Source organism: Brachyistius frenatus, unplaced genomic scaffold (genome assembly GCF_029030835.1).
Source record: "Brachyistius frenatus isolate BFR_SWC_R1_liver_20210118 unplaced genomic scaffold, ASM2903083v1 Contig_59, whole genome shotgun sequence".
Classification (NCBI taxonomy): Eukaryota; Metazoa; Chordata; class Actinopteri; family Embiotocidae; genus Brachyistius; species Brachyistius frenatus.
The window spans coordinates 638,919-658,780 of record NW_027210658.1 but is presented as its reverse complement, the minus strand read 5'-3'; the positions used below and the strand labels follow the sequence as shown (position 1 = coordinate 658,780).

General features: G+C 41.8%; 1 protein-coding gene across 1 annotated transcript; it reads right to left on the bottom strand.

The window, feature by feature from the left end:
* Positions 1-2,697: 2,697 nt before the first annotated feature.
* frk (fyn-related Src family tyrosine kinase) lies at positions 2,698-17,318 on the bottom strand. The gene is made up of 8 exons (XM_069705816.1): positions 16,732-17,318; positions 14,937-15,058; positions 12,618-12,781; positions 12,344-12,512; positions 8,174-8,332; positions 5,828-6,009; positions 4,063-4,228; positions 2,698-3,964 (listed from the first exon to the last, which is right to left on the bottom strand). Exons 1-8 carry the CDS (start codon positions 17,148-17,150, stop codon positions 3,756-3,758), a joined length of 1,590 nt encoding a protein of 529 aa, XP_069561917.1. The 5' UTR covers positions 17,151-17,318; the 3' UTR covers positions 2,698-3,755.
* Positions 17,319-19,862: the final 2,544 nt, after the last annotated feature.

Below are 19,862 nucleotides of genomic sequence, written 5' to 3'. Positions count from 1 at the left end.
CTAAGTGGAGTGTAATGCTCCTGACTTTCACACTAGATGAGGTGAACTGAAAGACAATAATACGGAAATAACATGAAACTCTCCCATTAAACAACAATATAACATCTTTTTTTTTTTTTTTAATGTTTTATTAATACCAGTACAGTGATTTGGTGTTGTCAGTGCGTGTGCTCTGAGTGGTCCACTGACAGGCCTCTTAAACACCAGTACAAGTAGACAAGTGGGGCAATTGCAAATATTGTGGTGATATCAACTCCTACTTATAATTATTTAGCATTTAGAAAGCACCAACAGGAATGCTTGGTCTCAGTCGCTATGTTCAGGCCCTCTGAAGCTGTACTCATTAGGACATTTGGTATCAGGTATCTGTTTTGCCTGGTTCCTGAGCTCGCCCCATCTGACACCTTCAGCTCCAATAAATCTTATTTTGTTGTCATTCGGAAGGTATGCTAACAGACCTACAGGATCCGACACTTCTCTAAGTTTCATTTTTGTACTTGATTGCAAAACTTTCCCTGTTAGCACAATGTGGCTAAAATAGCCGATGTGGACTGGTTGGTGTTTCCAGTCATGTCATGTCGTTAAATGACTGGTTGGGTTTGACCTAAATAATCAGCGGTACTCACAGATGTTCAGTTGAAAGTTATGAACTAACTTTCATATCCATAAGAAATATTCCTGAGGTGAACTCTAACCTCACTCTGCTTGCAAGACAAATCATTTCAGAGGTTGAAGGGGAGCCAGGTTTTAGATGGCTGCTGTTAGGGAACTGGGGGATTTTTTTTAATTTTTTTTGTACTCACCACTTAAGTTGTTGATTGAATCTTAAATTTGAATACTTGATAAAAAGTCATTTTGATTTATGTAATGCTAGAGTACGAAGTGTATAAAGTGAGAATAGTTAGACTATGTATCAATCGTGAGTCAGCGTTGGATAGTAGAAAAGCTAATTAGAGTGTAGTCCAATGTACATCGTGCCATCAAACAGCGGCTGATGAGGAAGCCAGCTTTGTCAATTGTTTCAGAACACATGACAGCAGATGGATAGAATAAGGTCCAGACCTTCACCAGTTTAAAAGGAACTTCTTGGCACTTCAGCCCCAGTTCCTCTCGCGAGAACACTCGGTCTATTGAAACCTTTGATTTTCAATAAACCTACAATGCATCAGACTCCAAAGACTCTGCGTATGATTGTGACGACTAGAAGTGGTGTGAAGGGACCGGGGCCTCCAGGCCGGCTAAGAATTTCCACCACAGAACACAACCCTGTAGGCCACAGTAAGATATGATAAGCTCATGAGGCAGGAGTATAAGTAGGAGTGTCAGCACCACGGTGTGGCCACATGTGGAATTACACCAAGTTGATTAAACAGTCTTGTGATGTCAGGCACCAGTCGCCTGGTTTATTTTCATTAAAACTAAAGGTGAATAAAATGTTGTTACATTGCAAAAACATCCACTAAGCTACTGATTTTATGTTGTTTTCTAAACTAAACAGTTATACAAAAAAAGTTCCCAAACAATTTAACGTTTATAACAATTTGAAAACAGCATAAAATGCAGCGTTTTGAAAATATTTGTGAAAACTGTTCTGTGGAAATCAGGAAAGCTGTTCATTAATTTTATTTACTTAATTTTTCAGGTTTGGACTTTGTTTTGGATTTTTCTTAATCTGTGCAATAAACAAAACAAAAAACATCAATAACACCCGCCAAGAAATATAGATGTGAAATGTGTTGTTTTCCAACACCAAGTTCCAAATTAATGCAAAATAACACTGCAAGAGTCAACTGACTCAATATCTGCCAAACATATATGCTCATACACTAACTATATATATATATATATATATATATATATATATATATATATATATAGACACACACACACACACACACACACACACACTGACACAGGTACCAGACGCACCTGAGTGACCATCTGACCACCTTGTTGAAAGCAAAGGTAAAAGATATGTTTTAACCACATGGTCTGAGTATTTTTATTAAATTTCTGAGGAATATTAAAACAATCAAATGATTGTTTTCACATCAGAGTACTTAATTCAAACAGCGACAGATTAGCCTAAAACAAAAAATAATCATACTAAACAGATTTGTTTTTATTTTTTATTGTCAGGCATGAAGGACAGTTAAGTTAAAATAAAATACAATTATATAAACACTATCATGGTTATAAAATGCAATTAACAACAATTTGTTCATGACACAAACAACATATAAAATCATCAGAACATTAGATTAACCAGCAGTTTCTAGTGCTTAAGTCAACGTGTCAGGCGTCTGATTGGTTGTTCTGTCTCTTCGAGGTTGCAGTTACAGATGGTTCAAAAGAACTGAGTCAGTCTTAACAGAATCAACAAAAAAAAAGTCCATCGTCAGGAAGCCATTCTACTGTAAGAAGATGAACAACAAAGACTAAACTTGGTGTGGGAGGGCTGATGATAGGGACCCCACAAATCATTCTACCATACACCACCTCAGTGAAAACCATTCAGGGGCCTGGGGCGGCCAAAACTGTGACATATGCAAGAGCAGTTGTCAAAGGGAAAATATGTGCACCCAAATTAATAAAATCATTTTTTTTTGCTCACAAATAGACAATTTGTTGAAAGGATGTCATTAAGACTGGTCACTGGTTGAAAGTATATTTAGCTTAAATAAAGAAAAACTTACATTGAAGTGACGCATTTTTTTTAAATTTTGCGTTAACATTTTGCATTTATAAAAACTAACTATGACATGAAACTATGGAACTTTTACAGAACAGCCACATATAACACTTACCAGATAATGGTAAAACATAGGGAAGAGTCAAAGCCATTGAATTATAACATCTATCTGAAATCTGCTAACATTAGCCTCCAAGACAAGATGCATCAAAAGTGTGTGACTCGAGACTACTGTATTTTCTAAAATTACAAAAAGTGAAATAGTCCCTTTAACTGCGTTAATTAAGATGGAACTAACCTTTTAATTCCTGCAAATAATGTGTAAAAAAAAATGAGCACGATTAGCAACTTTCTCATGAATTATTATAGTACAAAATATATACATTTTTGTGCACAGGTCTTTTTTTTTTGGTTATTCTGTAGCTCTCTATGGTTTTCCTGAAGATAAAAGATTGAAGTGACATAACTGGGTTATGGAACCATTTTATTTTGCTTTCCTCTACTGTTTGGCCCCAACTGCAACGGCCAAATTTAAATAAAACTAGGACCAACTTCTGGGTGGCTACATATGCAATGAGGAAATACCTGAGATGGCAGCACCTGCTACTCACTCTGACGCACAAAGACTCTGAGCAGAACAGTTCCAGCTTGTAAACTCGTAATCCTTCAGATGCTGTCTGGCAGTAGCTCAACAGGTCGCCGGTGGAAAGAATGCATTATGCTTGGAGCCGGCAGAACTGGTTGGACGAGTTGACGGACAGCAGCTTTCTGCTTCCAGTCAAGTGTGCTTTAGAAGATATCCATGTATACTGTCTGTCTGGAAATGCAATCAGTTCTCAAACGAAGTAAGACCAAGTGCAGTTGTACAAGCTCCCCCTGTGTCTGGTTCGGTTTAACAGTCAACAGTTAAAATCCTTCATTGAACAAGAAGTGGAAATTTAAATTACATTTGAATTTGTTATTTACAGGAATGTCTATGCATGTTCATGTTTGGATTTAGATTTTGTTGACAAAGTTTTTTTTTTTATCCCACGTTTCCTCCTTTCACGGCCCGGTCGTCGAGCTAATAACGGCCGGCGTCGTCGTACGAAGTCACATCCATGTCGAAGAAATCCTCCAGCTTCCACTGGAGGGTCTCGAACGTCGGCCGCTCCAGTTCATTTCCCTTCCAGCAGTCTGCCATAATGTCATGCAAGACTTTGGGGCAGTTGAGAGGGCATGGCATCCTGTAGCCCTGCGGGATCTTCTGGACCACCTGTAAGTTCGTCATGTCTGCAAGAATTACAGACATAATGAGAACTGATCTAATAGGAGAGAATTCTTAAACAATCGCCTGCAGGGTTCAGAGACCTCAAGATAGTTTCACTCACTTGGGTAAGGCATGTGGCCAAATGTCACGATCTCATACAGCAAAATTCCAAAAGACCAAACGTCTGATTTAATAGTGAACTTGTTGTCGTGGATTGCCTCGGGAGCGGTCCACTTCACAGGAAATTTTGTTCCTTCTTTGGCTTCATACACATTTTCATTATCTTTCTAGAAATAAAACAAGCACACAATACGGAATTTTACTTTCGGTCAGTCAACGATAGTATAAAATTCCACACTTTGCGACACAGGAGAAACAAATCTGGACTTTACAGGGATAATTTACATAACAGGGGCATATCGTAGTGGACATTTATCCAAAGAGATAAACAAAAACAAACACAAAACTGTGGCTTTGGCTGTGGAGTATTTATGAGGCTCTATAATGCATACCTCTATGTGAAGGTAGAATGTGCAACCGAGTTTAAAAAGAAGTCAGGACGCTTTGTAAAATGTAAATAAAAACAGATTGAAATAATTTTTTTCAAATTATATCAACACTTGAAATTAAAAATAGAACAAAGACAACATATCAAATGTAGAAAATGAACAGTATTGTTTTGTTTGAACATTATATGCTCATTTTGAATTTAATGTCGGCAACAATTTTAACAACACATCGGGACTCTTCTGGTTTATTTCTGGCATCGGCTCGTTTCAATTTGGTTTATATAAAATATATCGATATCTTGGAGAACTTTGCTCCCACTGGACGAGAGGGAAGGTACAGCTCAGCTCGTGACTCTACCGGGTATTTTCCTCCATCGGCTCACTCGTACTTCGTTAAGATATCTTCCCTCAGCAAGAATATAGTGTAAGGCTGAATGCATATTTCGATGTGGACTGTCTGCATAACTCACCCAGCTTCCCACCGTCAGTTTATTTAATAACATTAAAAGCAGGCTAATGATGTCTTTGGGCATTTTTTGGATCATGTTTATAAACGGTTACTTTTTTGCATGCTCGTCTAAACCTGCATTTGAAGATGCAACGATGAACTGTGTTCATAGAAAATAGTGTTCCTGAGCCCATGCAGTGATTTCCTCTACAGTTTCATGTCTGTTTTTTAATGCAGTGCCGCCTTAAGGCCCGAAGATCACCACCACCCAATATTGGTTTTCATCCTTATCCCCTGTTTACAGAGATTTCCTTGTGTTCTCTGAATCTTTTAATGACCGTAGATGATGGAATCCGCAAATTCTTTGACATTTTACAGAGGAACATGGTTTTTAAATTGTTGCACTATTTTCCCCCACTCAGTCTTTCACGGAGTAGTGAACCCCTCCCCATTTTCACTGCTGAGAGAATCTCCGAAATTATGTTTTTAAACTGAAATCACGTTACTGATCTGTTGCCAGGTAACCTAATTAGTTGCGACATGTTCCATTTGGTGGATTTTTTTGGCATTACACTTTTTTTTTTTTTTTCACTTTTCCAGTCTTTTGTTAGCCTTGTCCCAACTTTTTTCCAAAAAAACAATAAAATGTCTCTGTTTAAAAATGCATTAAGTCTTTATTCTATTATCAATTAAATATGGATTTTAATGATCATCGTATTCTGTTTTTATTTGCATTTTACATAGCCCCCCAACCTTTTTGGAAACTAGGTTGCATAACTACAGAGAGAATATGGGCTTGCTTGAGCTTCATTTTAAGGGAGCACTTCAAGGTTTAAAATACTCTTCAAGTACAGGATTAATGATAAGTGAGAGTAACTACAACACTTTTTACATACAGTATACAATACCACTTAAAATTTCAAACCCACCATGAAGACCCTGGCAAGGCCAAAGTCAGCCACCTTACAGATGTTGTTCTCGCCCACCAGGACGTTCCTGGCTGCCAGGTCTCTGTGGATGTAGTTCTGTAACTCCAGGAAAGCCATGCCTGCTGCCACCTGGGCTGCCATCTCAATTTGGTGCGAGATGCCCACTGTGACGCCTTTATCCTCTGTAATGCAGGCAGAAAGGCAAATATTCAGTTGCAGTCCAAGCATGTTTTAAGCATCATAGGGGGCAGAGTAAGAAAATATTAAGCCTATTTAGTTCGACTTGGAGTGGGGACGTTACAGACTGCTTATTAATTGCCATCGATATGTTTTCATTTAAAAATATGCAACAAATGCAACAGGGCCTCTCTCAATGCAGAGTTTAGTTTTTCCATTTTGAGCTATGGTAGAAACACAGTGGTGCAACACAGCACACTGTGGAAGAGTACATATGAAGGGCTCAGTCTAAGGCAACCAAAACACAAGGATTCTTAGTGTCAGGTGATTATACCCGAACAATCAGGTGATTAGAGGTGAAAAGAGAATAATGAATAGCACTTCTTTTTATTACTGCCAACAGATGACACTAAATCCTACACACTGAACCCTTAACCTCTTATTAATGTTTAAAAAAAAGTGCAATTAGTTGTTTCTCAAATTGTCCAGCCTAAAACTAAATCAATGGTTTTTTTTAGACAATGTTTGTGCAAGTTTCAATTTCAAGAATTTATGTATCAACTGCACCTCTGACTCATTTTTTTTCAGTAACAGCTTTAATGTTGACCATCTTGGTCAATATTACACTTCATGACTGTATAATTTTGAACAGCCATGAGCTGTTGCAGACGTGTGTGGTAAATTATAGTAGATCTGGGTCACAGATGGACTCGAGGCTGTACACATCTACGTGTGACCACCACTCAGTCTGAAAGTGACACATCTGTCACAATGCAGCACAGCATGTGTCTATGAGGCAAACGCAACACATTGCAGCGATTACTTATGAGGCAAATAAAAGCTCTTTTATCAAAAATACTTATCAGGGTCACTAGATTTCTACTATAGAAATGTCTGCACATTGTGAGGTAAGACTCAGATAAATGAGATGTTGAGAACTTCAGTTTACGGTTTCAGTCTGGCAGAACGACTGTGACATTGACACTGGGATCAGGCTCGTCTGGAGGGTTACGTTTCCAAAATAACTATGATTTCATAAAACATACAATTTACTGATTTCCTAAAGTAATCCGTGCCTTGCTGGTAAATGCTGCTTTATGAAACGAGACACTACACAGCAGGAAACAGCTTTGCGGCCATGGTATGCCTGGTTTGAGTTCATCTGGGGACATCTGTGACATCTCTTCCTCCTTAACATCTCAGCCAGCTGGCACCATGAGTAGACCGCCGAATTACCAGAAGCAGTTACTGTTTGCAGTGACTACCCATTAACGTACAGACAACAGTCACCGGATTACTGTGCTACTAAAGAAAACCTCATCTCAGGATTGTCAGGCAGGTTCTGAAATTTGGAGATTTATGGACATTAATTTGTAATGGACACACTTCTAACTGGGAACAATGTCCGACCCCCCCTGGAGGAGCTGGCGGGGGGGCTGGGGATGAGGGACCTGCAACAGCTGTCTCCGTGACCCGATAACTGGAGGCGGATAATAACAATTGCAATGGACAATGAAGATAATGACATCCTAAGAAAAGGAGAGTCACCTTAAATCTACAAATATGTTTATCACACTTAAAATTATGAAACTAAGAAGGATTGTGTTTTTGAAATATATCGTAGCACTCTGCCCCGAAGGCTTTTAAAGTACCTTATCGGCCTTCATGAGCTTTGCATCACAGCTCCATCTGTTAAAATTTTCTTTTCAGAACAGAACCAAGCGCATGTTCTTTTCACTTCATGCAGTATCTTGATGCCAATAGATAAAACTGGGTTAGTTTGAGTGCTTGTCTATTTACAGGAGAGCAGAATGAGTCACTCTTCACTAATCAATAAGATCTCAGTCAGGCTTTGATCTGCATTATTATTTCTTGTACAGTTTTTAAGCATAATTATGAAACTAGAAGTCTGAAAAATAAGACGGTAGAGTCTCACATTTTAAAGCTCAATCATAATTGTACTTTTCCCACATTTCATCCAAACTCTCCTTAATAAAATGTCTGATGTAAAATGTGTTGGTGGGGACGTTTACATGTTGTTCTGCTCCAGTAGAAGTCTCTTTAGTAGAAGTCCCTGCCACAGGGAGTTGGACTGCTGGACTTTGACCCTGTCATCAAGTGGAGGCAGCAGTTAATCACATCTGTAAAATGAAAAATGTGGTTTCTTACTCTGGAGGTAGTCCAGCAGACTGCCGTTGCTCATCAGCTCTGTGATTATGTAAATGGGCTCCTCCATGGTGCAGACAGCGTACAGCTGAATGAGCTTCACGTGCCGCAACCTCTTCATGAGCTGAGCTTCTCTCAGGAAGTCCTCAGTGTCCATGGTACCTGGGGGGGTGCAGTGATTTTGAGATATGATTTGATTTCCAATAAACAGAACGCCATTATGTTTGTACCAGATCCTCGGATGTTGTCTTGATGAGCCACGGAGGCCGTAACTATCAAGGTGATTTTCTTAACAAGAATTTGTTCTGCGGATAAATGCAACTACTTGCATGCCAGATATACTCGACACAATATCATTTTTTTTTTTTTAATTCTGACAAACTATCCTATAAGGAACCAACTGGCCACCTGCAAGTGCTCAGTAAACTAAAGATTGGACGTTTCAATCCAAATGTAGTGCAAATTAGAATTTGTAGAAAATCACCAGGAATGTTTCCTCCGTATGACAACCTGTTGTCACATGAAACTTCACGTATGGTGGCAGATAACTCCATGACAAATGAGCAAACTCTGTTTGCTGAAGAAGACTGAGATGTCGTGGAAAGATCTGGTAAAAGCTTGTAAAAAGTTCATCAATAAATACTTTTTTTTTTTTTTTTTTTTTTAAAGTTTAAGAGGAAACTTTCACGCTCATTTTCATAATGAGCATTTCTGATGGTTTCTTTTCAGCAGGTTTATGACTTTGGTACTTTGGCCTCTCACACTAAACATGAAGGAGTGATCTCTGTCAGCTTACATACAACTTTCAAATATTTCATATTTACTGGAGAAAAACTGAAGGCAAAGTGGAGGAAATATAAACCATCGGTACCGGCGATTTTAATGGGGAATGTGAGGTCCTTGGCCAATAAGATTGATGAGCTCGGCGCGCTGGTAAAGACCCAGCGGGAATACCGGGAGTGCAGCAGCATCATGTGTTTCACTGAGACATGGCTGCATTCACAGTGCAATCCCGACCATGTGTGTGTGAAGGAGCGTTTCTGTAGCCCGGACATTGAACTTCTAGCCGTGGGGATGCGCCTGTATTATTTGCCGAGGGAGTTCTCATCCGCCATTGTTGTTGCTGTGTACGTTCCTCCATCAGCTGACTTAGAGGCAGCAGTGGACACCATCCACTCCACTCCACTGTGTCCAAACTTCAGACACAGCATCCCGGTGCATTTTTGGCAGTTACTGGAGACTTTAACCAGTCTGGATAAAGCTCTGCCAACTTTGCACCAGTATGTTAACTGCCCCACCCAGAACAATAAAACCCTGGACTTACTGTATGCTAATGCCATGGATGCATACAGTACTACTGCCCTTCCCCCCCCTTGGTAGGTCAGATCACAACCTGGTCCTGCTGACACCAAAGTATGTTCCTCTGGTACAGAGGCAGCCTGTAACCACTAGGACTGTGAGGAGGTGGACACAGGAGGCTAAAGATGCCCTGCAGGACTGCTTTGAGTCCACTGACTGGGATGTGCTGTGTGGACCACATGGGGAGGACATCAACAGCATGACGGACTGTATCACAGAATACATCAAATTTTGTGAACACACCACCGTACCATCCTGGACTGTACACTGCTTCCCCAACAACAAGCCGTGGATCACCAGTGACCTAAAGGTTCTTCTTAATCAGAAGAAAGCAGCCTTCAGGTCTGGGGACAGGGAGGAGCTCAGGAGAGTTCAGCACGACCTGAAGGAGAAGCTGAGGGAGGGCAAGGACTCCTACAGGAGGAAGCTGGAGGCCAAACTCCAGCATAACAACGTGAGGGAGGTGTGGACCGGTATGAAGGAGATTACTGGGTTCAAGGGGAGAGAGAGACAACCAGGGGGCTCCCTGGAGAGGAACAACCAGGGGGAACCTGGAGAGGAACAACCAGGGGGAACCTGGAGAGAAACAACCAGGGGGAACCTGGAGAGGAACAACCGGGGGGCTCCCTGGAGAGGAACAATGAGCTAAACTGTTTCTTCAACAGGTTTAGTTCACTGCCCTCATCTGTCTCCTCCACACCTCCACTGCCTTCCCCCCTCACCCGTCTTTCTCCCCTGGTGAGCTGCATGGACACAGAGCCCTCAACATCAAAGGGCTCTTCCACAATCAACGCCATGACCCCCCCCCCCCCCCCTCTCTGTGACGACTGGCCAGGTTAGGAGACAGCTGAAGAGACTCCACCAGCACAGGACTGCAGGACCTGATGGCATCAGTCCTGGGGTCCTGAAGACCTGACGGCATCGGCCTCGGGGTCCTGAAGACCTGACGGCATCGGCCCCGGGGTCCTGAAGACCTGACGGCATCAGCCCCGGGGTCCTGAAGACCTGCGCCGTCCAGCTGGCTGAGGTCCTGCAACACCTCTTCAACCTGAGCCTGAAGCAGGAGGAAGTCCCGGTGCTGTGAAAGACGTCCTCCCTGGTTCCAGTCCCCAAGAAGACGACTCCATCCGACCTCAACAACTACCAACCGGTTGCCCTCACATCTCATGTGATGAAGGTGCTGGAGAGGCTGGTCTTGGGCCACCTCAGGCTGCTGGTGAAATCTTCACTGGACCCTCTGCAATTTGCGCACCAGCCTCATGTGGGAGTGGACGACGCCATCATCTACCTGCTGCAACGAGCTCAGTCTCACCTGGATGGAACCGGTGACTCTGTGAGAATCACTTTCTTTGAATTCACCAGTGCATTTAACACCATCCAACCACTGCTGCTGAGTGAGAAGCTGCGGGTGGTGGGGGTGGACACGTCCACCGTCTCCTGGATCACCGACTACCTGACAGGCAGACCACAGTTTGTCTGTCTGGGCAGTGTGCCGTCTGATACGGTGGTCAGTGGTACTGGAGCTCCACAGGAACTGTTCTGTCTCCCTTCCTGTTCACCTTATACACCACTGACTTCCAATACAACTCAGAGTCCTGCCATCTGCAGAAGTTCTCTGATGACTCTGCAGTGGTCGGTCTATAAGGGATGGACGGGAGGAGGAGTCAGTGGTCGGTGTATAAGAGATGGACGGGAGGAGGAGTCAGTGTATAAGGGATGGATGGGAGGAGGAGTACAGGGCAGTAGTGGAGGACTTTGTGGAGTGGGCGGGTAGAAATCACCTGCTCCTGAACGTGGCCAAGACCAGGAGGAAGACGACGGCTCCATAACCGCTGAGAGATCTGGGAGAGGAGGTGGACATGGTTGAGGAGTACAAGTACCTCAGCGTCTCCATGACAACAGACTGAACTGGAAGACCAACATCAACGTTGTCTACAAGAAGAGGACGAGTCGACTCTTTTTCTTGAGGAAACTTCGATCTTTCAATGTGTGCAGCAAGATGTTGGAGATGTTCTACCATCTGTTGTGTCCAGTAACTGTACTTCGCTGTGGTCTGCTGGGGGGGGGGGGGCAGCAGCATTGGAGCCGGAGACACCAACAGACTTAACAAACTGGTTAAGAAGGCCGGCTCCATCATCGGCTACAAACTGGACAGTCTGGAAAAGGTGGTGGAGAGGAGGACGCTGAGGAAACTATTATCCATATTGGATAATCCTGACCACCCTCTCCACCACTTGCTGCAGGGACAGAGCAGGACGTTCTCCAATAGACTCCTCCAGCTCCGCTGTCACAAGGACAGATACAGGAGATCATTCCAGATACAGGAGATCATTCCAGATCCAGGAGATCATTCCAGATCCAGGAGATCATTCCTGCCCACTGCAATAAGACTGTACAATAACTCACCTCTGGCAAAATCCATCACACAACAATAACACCATTGTCTGTTCTCTGTTTTTCTTGGTTGTTTAAATATATATATATATAAAAAAAAATTTAAAAAACTTTGCACTATTGTTTAGTTAGTTTTAATTTAATGATTCTATTTTATTTTATTGTATATACTGTGCATTTTTATATTTAATATTTTTTACTGTTATTTTATTTCTTTCCTGTATCTATAAATGCTGCTGTAGCGAAAAAATGTCCCCTTGGGGATTAATAAAGTAACTATCTATCTATGTATCTACCTATTTAAATAAGTGTGATTCGATTGGTCTCTTAAACAGTCAGATGAAAAAAATAATAATAATTACGATTTGATTTAGCCAAGTTTTTAGATTAGTGCTACACAAAGCTATTATTTTAGCCTACCAGGTTTGAGGGTCTTCACCGCAACTGACGTGGTTTCATTCCACAGGCCCTCGAAGACTTCACCAAACTGTCCAGCTCCGAGCTTCCTCAGTAGTTTGATGGACTTGCGATCGATCTCCCATTGGTCGACTGTGTTGTAGGACAGACCGTGAGTCTGTGGAGCCTCCATCTGCGTGGGCAGGAAGAGTCACTCCCAAAATAAGAGGCAATAATTCAAATAAGAAAACAAACGGCACGTGTTCAGTTCACGTGGTGCTGCACAATGTTTCTTTACCTTTTTACACGGCTCACCCAGACGTGTGCAGAGGCCATCAGCCTGTCCGGAGTAATGTTCCACCAACTCGTTCAGTGTTAGAAAAGATCTGTTCCTCGTCACAAAGTACTGACCGTTCTCCAGTTTTTTCAGTTTGTAATGCTTCACTGCCCCACTGTCCAGCACTGAAAAACAACAAGTAGGATTTATCAAGGCGTACCTGAAGGTTATAAACAATACAGCCCAATGCAGGTTTGCCATGTTACAGCCCAGTAGGCTTCACGTGTGAATGTTTCCTCCTGCTATCCTGTTGCTTGCTAATGTCAGCATAGTATGTCTTCATTAGCTAAGTGAGCCTAACTGTGGTTTGAAGCTGCAGCAAATGATTTTTTTTTAAACCACTTTGGGGCTCTGAAACATCCTTTAAACCAAACACTGATTGTTATTGCAAATGTATGAACAAACCGTTTCTGCATCCAGTGGACCCAGAGCACTCTCAGCACCCATCAGGAGCTGTGCTGTACTTTTGGTCTTGTTTTGGTGAGAAAAATACATTAAGTGATTAAATTCCCCCACTATATCTATGGGCTAATTGCGAGGTGTGTTTCAGTGGTTTCATGTTGCGCAGTTAAATTGCCTTTATCACTTTTCCACTGAAAAACACTGTCTTCTTTTACACTTCAAAATGAGGTTGTTAAAAGCTGCAGTGTGCAGTTTTTCAGGAAAAGAACATCATATAGACTGAAAGCTTGTTATTTTTAGGGCTGCTTTGCTGCGTCCGGCACATGGTGCCTTGAATCTGTACAGGGCTCAATGAAATCTGAGGACGACCGAGGCTGCCACAAAGATCTGTCTCAGTTGCAGGCCATGGAAGATAATGACCCAAAACGCAGCTGGAATCCCCGTGTAAATCCCCACCCCCGTGGAATGGCCAAGAACAAAACATTGGACTATTCTGAAGTGACCTTTCCAGGGGTCCTGATGTGAATCCTGTCAAACATCTATGGAAAGAGCTGAAACGTGCAGTCTGGAGAAAGAACCCTTCAAATCTGAGACAGCTGGCTCAGTTTGTCTTGTAAGATCGGACCAATCTGCTGTTAACAGGGGCAGAAGTCTCACAGAGCAACAGAAGTTGTTTTACAACAAAATATTAGCTTAATTGTCCCATTAATTTGATCAGTGCCATTTTCATTTTTATTATTCAAAACATTTTGTTGAATCCAAAAATCAAAATCAAATTTTGATTTATGTTAAATAGAAATAATAATGGAGGCAGATTACTTTTATCAGTTTCAAATGATTTTGGTGAACATTGTGTGTTTTTCTCTTTTCAATCGAAGAGTTCCAACAAACGGATCCACGACTGCATACTGTACGAAACTTCAGATTAGCACAATTTAGTTTAAGAATTAACTGTGAATGCTTATTGTGTTTTGTCATGTGTGGTTGCTATTGTTGTTGATGCTCTTTGTGCAAAGCAGGGGGGGGACAGAGAAAGCTACACAGACAGCAATCGATCTTCACTTTAATAAGGCGATATTAATGCATAAAATCTTGAGATTGAACTTTTAATATGCTCCTTTTACAGCCTTAAAGCATGGATGCATGTTAATCTGGTGTAACTCTGAAGACGGTAAAGATCTGAAGAAAAGCAAAGCCGTGTGTAAAATACACAAAATGGAGGCGAGATACTTTGGAACTACCACAAATCTCGGCAAAGACTTAACGGGCATCATCGCAGATACGCAACCTGCAAATGCATTTGGGTCCAAGTTCACATCCAGTTCTTCACATCCCCCCCAAAAATAAAAGCCTGTCGCAAATGTATATGCAAAGATACGCACATGCACCATAACACAAGAGAAGCGCATTAGGTTTTACCGACACACAGGCAACTCCGAGAACATAACTGACCAAAGTCGTACCTTCCTGCAAAGAAGCAGTAAAGAAGCACTTATTGTCATAAATATGAAAAATGGTCACGATCTCCCGTTCTGCCCCTCAGTGTTGAGTAATGGACAGAAAAGAAAAATAATTATTTTATCCTGTTGGACACTTGAATGATTAAATTAAGGCCACAAATTTGTTTTGGAGGTCACGGTTTCATCCTCGAGTCCAATAAATGTAAACGTCAGGGACACATTTTAAAGAGGTTCCCGCAACGCGTTCCTGCGATAGCCGATTCACAACAATAAGACTGACGGACAGGACAGATTTGAGGTCATATTGACCTTGACCTCTGACCTCTGACCTTAAATTGCACATGAAATCATTTTTTTTGTTGTTGTTGTTTGAAAGAAGAGTGTATTTGGAGCTGTTGACAATATGCATTTTGCTTACCCGAGAGAGCGAGCTCTCCTCTCTGACTTTCAGAGTTTCTGACGAGGAAGGCACCGTGCTGGTTCCCTTCGGCCAGCAGCATCTTCTCTGCATCCAGCCTCTTGGTGTCGGGAAAATACCATCTGCAAATCAGATGTTCAGCCAAATTACAAATATTAAAAGTCATATAATGCTCTGAATGTACTCATATCACAGCTTTTAATAGCCACATATAGTCAAACCATGCTGGTTTACTACCAGGTGAAAATAGGACCGCCGCTGCCGCAATTGTATTTGTTTTTATGTTTTTGATGAGCCCGTTTGATTTCTGCAAAAACAAACGTTATATTATTACTGCGCTTTGGACTCTTCACGTCCAGATCGATTCAAAACACCCGAGTGAAGCTCATCCAGGCAACATCAAGCTTTGCAACAGAAAACTAATCGCTTGTTAGTTACATCATGTTTGAATTTTCTGATTTTACTGAACATAGGTGGTTGTTGAAACATATTTTTTGTTTAATAAACGTCAGTAGTTTTGCATGCACAAAACTTTTTTTTTTTTTTTTTTTTTTTTGCATCCTCCTGAATATGTTTTTTTCCCCTGTGTGTTTTGAGAGACTTTAAAAAAAAAAAAAGAAATGAAACTATAAACACGGCGCGTTATAAAGATTCACATCTCTCAGAACTGATGTGCTGGAAGCAGAGAGTCACTGACAACTTGGGAAAGTGTGTGACAACAAACAACAAACAACATGAGCCTCACTCGTGAATGAAATAATCGGAGGCTTAATCAAAGGAACAGAACCTGAACAGTATACAATTGGCTCAGCTGCTTTTTGCAGGTTAATCTATTTTAATAAACTGAGAATAGCAACAGATGCCAAATACGCCTAATCAGAAACTTCTCCATAAGCTTTAACTGGTAATAAATCAGGTCCAACTTATCAGAAGTTAGCCAGCAATAGAATGATGTATTCAGATATAGACAATAATGCCGTTTTGGATGGAGGTAAAATGGAGTAAAGGGTAAAGCCTGAACACTTATTAAACAGGTGGAAGGGTTAAAGGCCTGACCTTTAATATTCCATTTCACTGAGAGGACTTTGGCATTCGGTCATTCCAGAATCTGCTATCCTGTTTTTATAGTATTCTTATGAATAAAACAGAAAAAATAAAAAAATAAAAATACAGCCGAGAAGGAACATGTTTCAGCTGCCTGTCCGACAGAACAGATTACAAATTTGTGTTGGACTTTTTTTTTTAGGATGCTACGTTTTCAAGGAATGAACATGCAGCAGGAGAGAAAAAGGATAAATGACCTCCCAATAACCTGCAGGTCATTCACAGCATTGAATTAGTATACCTGCAGAGAAATAAAAGCTTGTTGCAAAACCAGTTTCTGGTTTTACTCAGGAGGATGTGGTCAAACAGGACCCACAGGAATACAGGCAAAGTCCCTTTAATGCACCGTTGCTGCTGTTGTGTCTTTGAACTGTACCTTCGTGGAAATGATTAATTTCAGACGAGGAAATGGAGGATTATTCCTGGTCTCAGGCAATGATTAACTTGGTTTGAGTCAAGACTTGGACTCAAAAGACACAAGACGGCAAAATACGGCAAAATACGGTCTGCTGTCACATGTTCCAGTGTTTGTAAATGTAAATCCAGTGTGGTGTGAAATGACAGAAACTTGTTTGCAGGTGTTTTAAAAGTCTGAAATCAGTAAATGCGCACTACTGTATCATACACGGGGCAGCAGCCTCCTCTGGTGGATGATCCGTTGCCGATACTAACAGGTAACAGGCCTACTTACGGTTCCGCGTCAATGCTCTCCACAGGCGCCACATAATTGGCGGGGATGTATCCCTGTTTGGATGCCGACAGCCCGGTGAGGCCTTTCGCAAACCACCAGTCACCGGCACTTTTGTCCAGCGCCTCGAGAGTGTCTCCGGTGTTGAAGCTCAGGTCGTCCTCGGTACGCCCGGAGTAATCATACAGGGCGATGTAATAGTCCCCGATTAACCCCACCGGCAGCGGCGGCAAAGCTCTTCTCTTGTAGAGTTCTGACGCGTTTTCATTCGCCGCGGTCCGTTTCTCCTCACCCCGGATCTCATCCCGGGTCTCATCCCGGGTCTCATCCCGGGTCTCACCCCGAGACGGGCGAGTGCCACCTTTTTTAAAACACGCCAAAAAACTCTGCCAACACGAAGAGAAGCTCATTTGGATCCCCATGATAAGCGATCGTCAATCACAGCCAGTCATAGTGCGCTGTCAGACGAACACAGATTGGGGAATTCCTTTTCCTGTCGGCATGGTCCAAAATGTAATAATCCAGCATCGGACAGCAGTGGTCTTTGACCTCAGCACAGTGTGAAGGGGAAGTAACTGCCACTTTCAAGTTTCCAGGTCGAATACGGAGTTCAATGTTCAACTTGCAGCAATCACCTGCACCTGTTGAGGAATGGGGAGTGGCGCGCAGCTGACTCCCAGCCGCGGAGTGACGTCATGTGCCGTGAGAGGCGTCACTGCGCCTGCTTGAAGATCTGTCATGATTACATTATGAGGAATGTGGTTTAAAAGACTGTGATGGCTATCAGAGGGGGTTTTTTTTAGCGCTTTTTTTTTTCTAAAGCACTAATTTTCCTTCTGCAAAAAAAAATCTGCAGTGTCCAGAAACATGTTCGGTTTAACAGCCAAGTGGATTTTTTTTTTTATAAATTTAGACAACTACAGTAAAGTAAAAAAAAAAAAATTGGCTGATTCGAAATTCCTGAATTAATATGTTCAATTTAATAAATGTGTATTTACATAGCACCAAATCACAACACAGGTTATTTCATGAATCGTAACACATTAAAGTCCTTTCAGCAGAACTTTATAATATTATAAAAAGAAACCCAAAAATTGAACAATTCAACAATTCCCACATAAGCTAGAAGGAAAAAACTCCTCTTTAAAGGAGAAAAACCTCCAACAGAGGGAAGAAAAACTCCCTTTAACAGGAAGAAACCTCTGACAGAACCAGACTCAGAGGTGGGTGGAGCATCTGTTAACAGAACCAGACTTAGAGGTGGGCGGAGCATCTGTTAACAGAACCAGGCTCAGAGGTGGGCGGAGCATCTGTTAACACAACCAGGATCAGAGGTGGGCGGAGCATCTGTTAACAGAACCAGGCTCAGAGGTGGGCGGAGCATCTGTTAACAGAACCAGGCTCAGAGGTGGGCGGAGCATCTGTTAACACAACCAGGATCAGAGGTGGGCGGAGCATCTGTTAACACAGGCATGTCCAAAGTCCGGCCCGTCAGATTTCATACGGCCCGCAGCTTCGGTCTTATAATGTGTTAGTTATGGCTCGCTAGCTCTGTCAGAATAAATAAATCATACAAATGTAAATATGTAATTCCTCCCTTCACCACACGGTGGCAGCACCGTTCTAATGCTATCTGGCTCTGCATCCGTGCTGGGAACCCTTCTCAAATCATTTCTGCCATGGCGACCACAAAAAAAAAGAGAAAAGTTGACAGTGAGGGCCGCTGCTTTCAGGAGCGGTGGGAATTACAATACTTTTTCACTGAAAATCGAGGCAATTGTGTTTGTCTAATTTGTAAAGAGGCGGTTGCCTTGTTTGAGGATTTCAGCGTAAAGAGACACTACGAGACTAAACATGCGACAACGTGTGACAGCGCTGAAAAAGTGAAGCAACTCCAAGCTGCTCTGGCATCACAACAGAGATTCTTCACGCGGGCCTCTTGAGTCAAAGGAAAACAACAAAAGCCAGCTACAAAGTGGCCATGTTAATAGCTAAACATGGCAAACCTTTTACTGAAGGTGTGTTCATCAAAGACTGTGTCATAAAAATGGTGGAGAACATTTGCCCCGAGAAGAAGCAAGAATTTATGAATGTGTGACATTAGTGTCAGCAAGTTATCTGTTCCTTGATCAATCTGAAATTGAGTGCTTTGAACAGTAACATCTGTCACTATTAACTGTGAAAAGCCTAAAGCACACTAATGCACTTGGACTTATGGCACTTATGTTATTAAACTCTTGAATAAGATATGTGTTATAACTGTTGATGTTATGTACCTGTAGATGTGACACAAACTATTGCTTCCTGAAAGATCTTGTAAAAGACAAAGGCAAAATTTACTTGTTTTAAAGTTTAATGGTAACAGACCACTTTGCATTACTTATAACTCCTGTTTAAAATGTTCATGAGGCAAAGATATTTAACTCATGGAAATTGAAGGTATTCTATACAGTTTGTTCAATGTTATCTGACTGAATGAAAGGCAGAATTGTGTTTATAGAGTTGTTCACGTCTGCCTGAGTGGCTTATATTTGGTTACATTGTCATTTGAAAAATAAAGGTAATTGTGACAATGAAAATTGTTTTATAACAGTGTGTATTTTCATGTAACTTTTGTGGTTAAAAAAATGTCAGAAGGAACTATTGGCCCCCGGGCATCTTCACTTTATCAAATTTGGCCCTCTTTGCAAAAAGTTTGGACACCCCTGTGTTAACAGAACCAGACTCAGAGGTGGGCGGCCATCTTCCTCGACTGGTTGGGGTGAGAGGAGAGCAGAGAGAGAAAAGGACAGCATAGATATAGAAGAGAAGAACTGTTGGTGGAGACGACAAGCACAGAGCAGAGACATGCAGCTCCATGATGGGACATCTGGAAAAGAAAGAACAGAACTACGTGAGCGAAAGAACTAAATGGAGACAACAGATAATAAGAAGAAACTATGGGAGGGAAAAAGATGGTGAGGTATGAGTCAGTTAAAGAGTAGGAGGAAAGAAAAGAAGCTCAGCATGTAATGACGTCCCCCAGCAGTCTCGGCCTATAACAGCATAACTAAGGGTTGGTTCAGGTCTACCTGAGCCAGCCCTAACTATAGATTTTATCAAAAAGGAACGTTTTGAGTCTAATCTTAAAGCTA

Bases quoted from the DNA above. Each gene is read 5' to 3' on its own strand.
- frk (XM_069705816.1), bottom strand. From the start codon at position 17,150: ATGGGGATCCAAATGAGCTTCTCTTCGTGTTGGCAGAGTTTTTTGGCG. The intron at 15,059-16,731 runs GTAAGTAGGCCT...TCTGATTTGCAG, and splicing joins GAGAGCATTGACGCGGAACC to ATGGTATTTTCCCGACACCA. The intron at 12,782-14,936 runs GTAAGCAAAATG...GTTGTTTTTCAG, and splicing joins AGGAGAGCTCGCTCTCTCGG to TGCTGGACAGTGGGGCAGTG.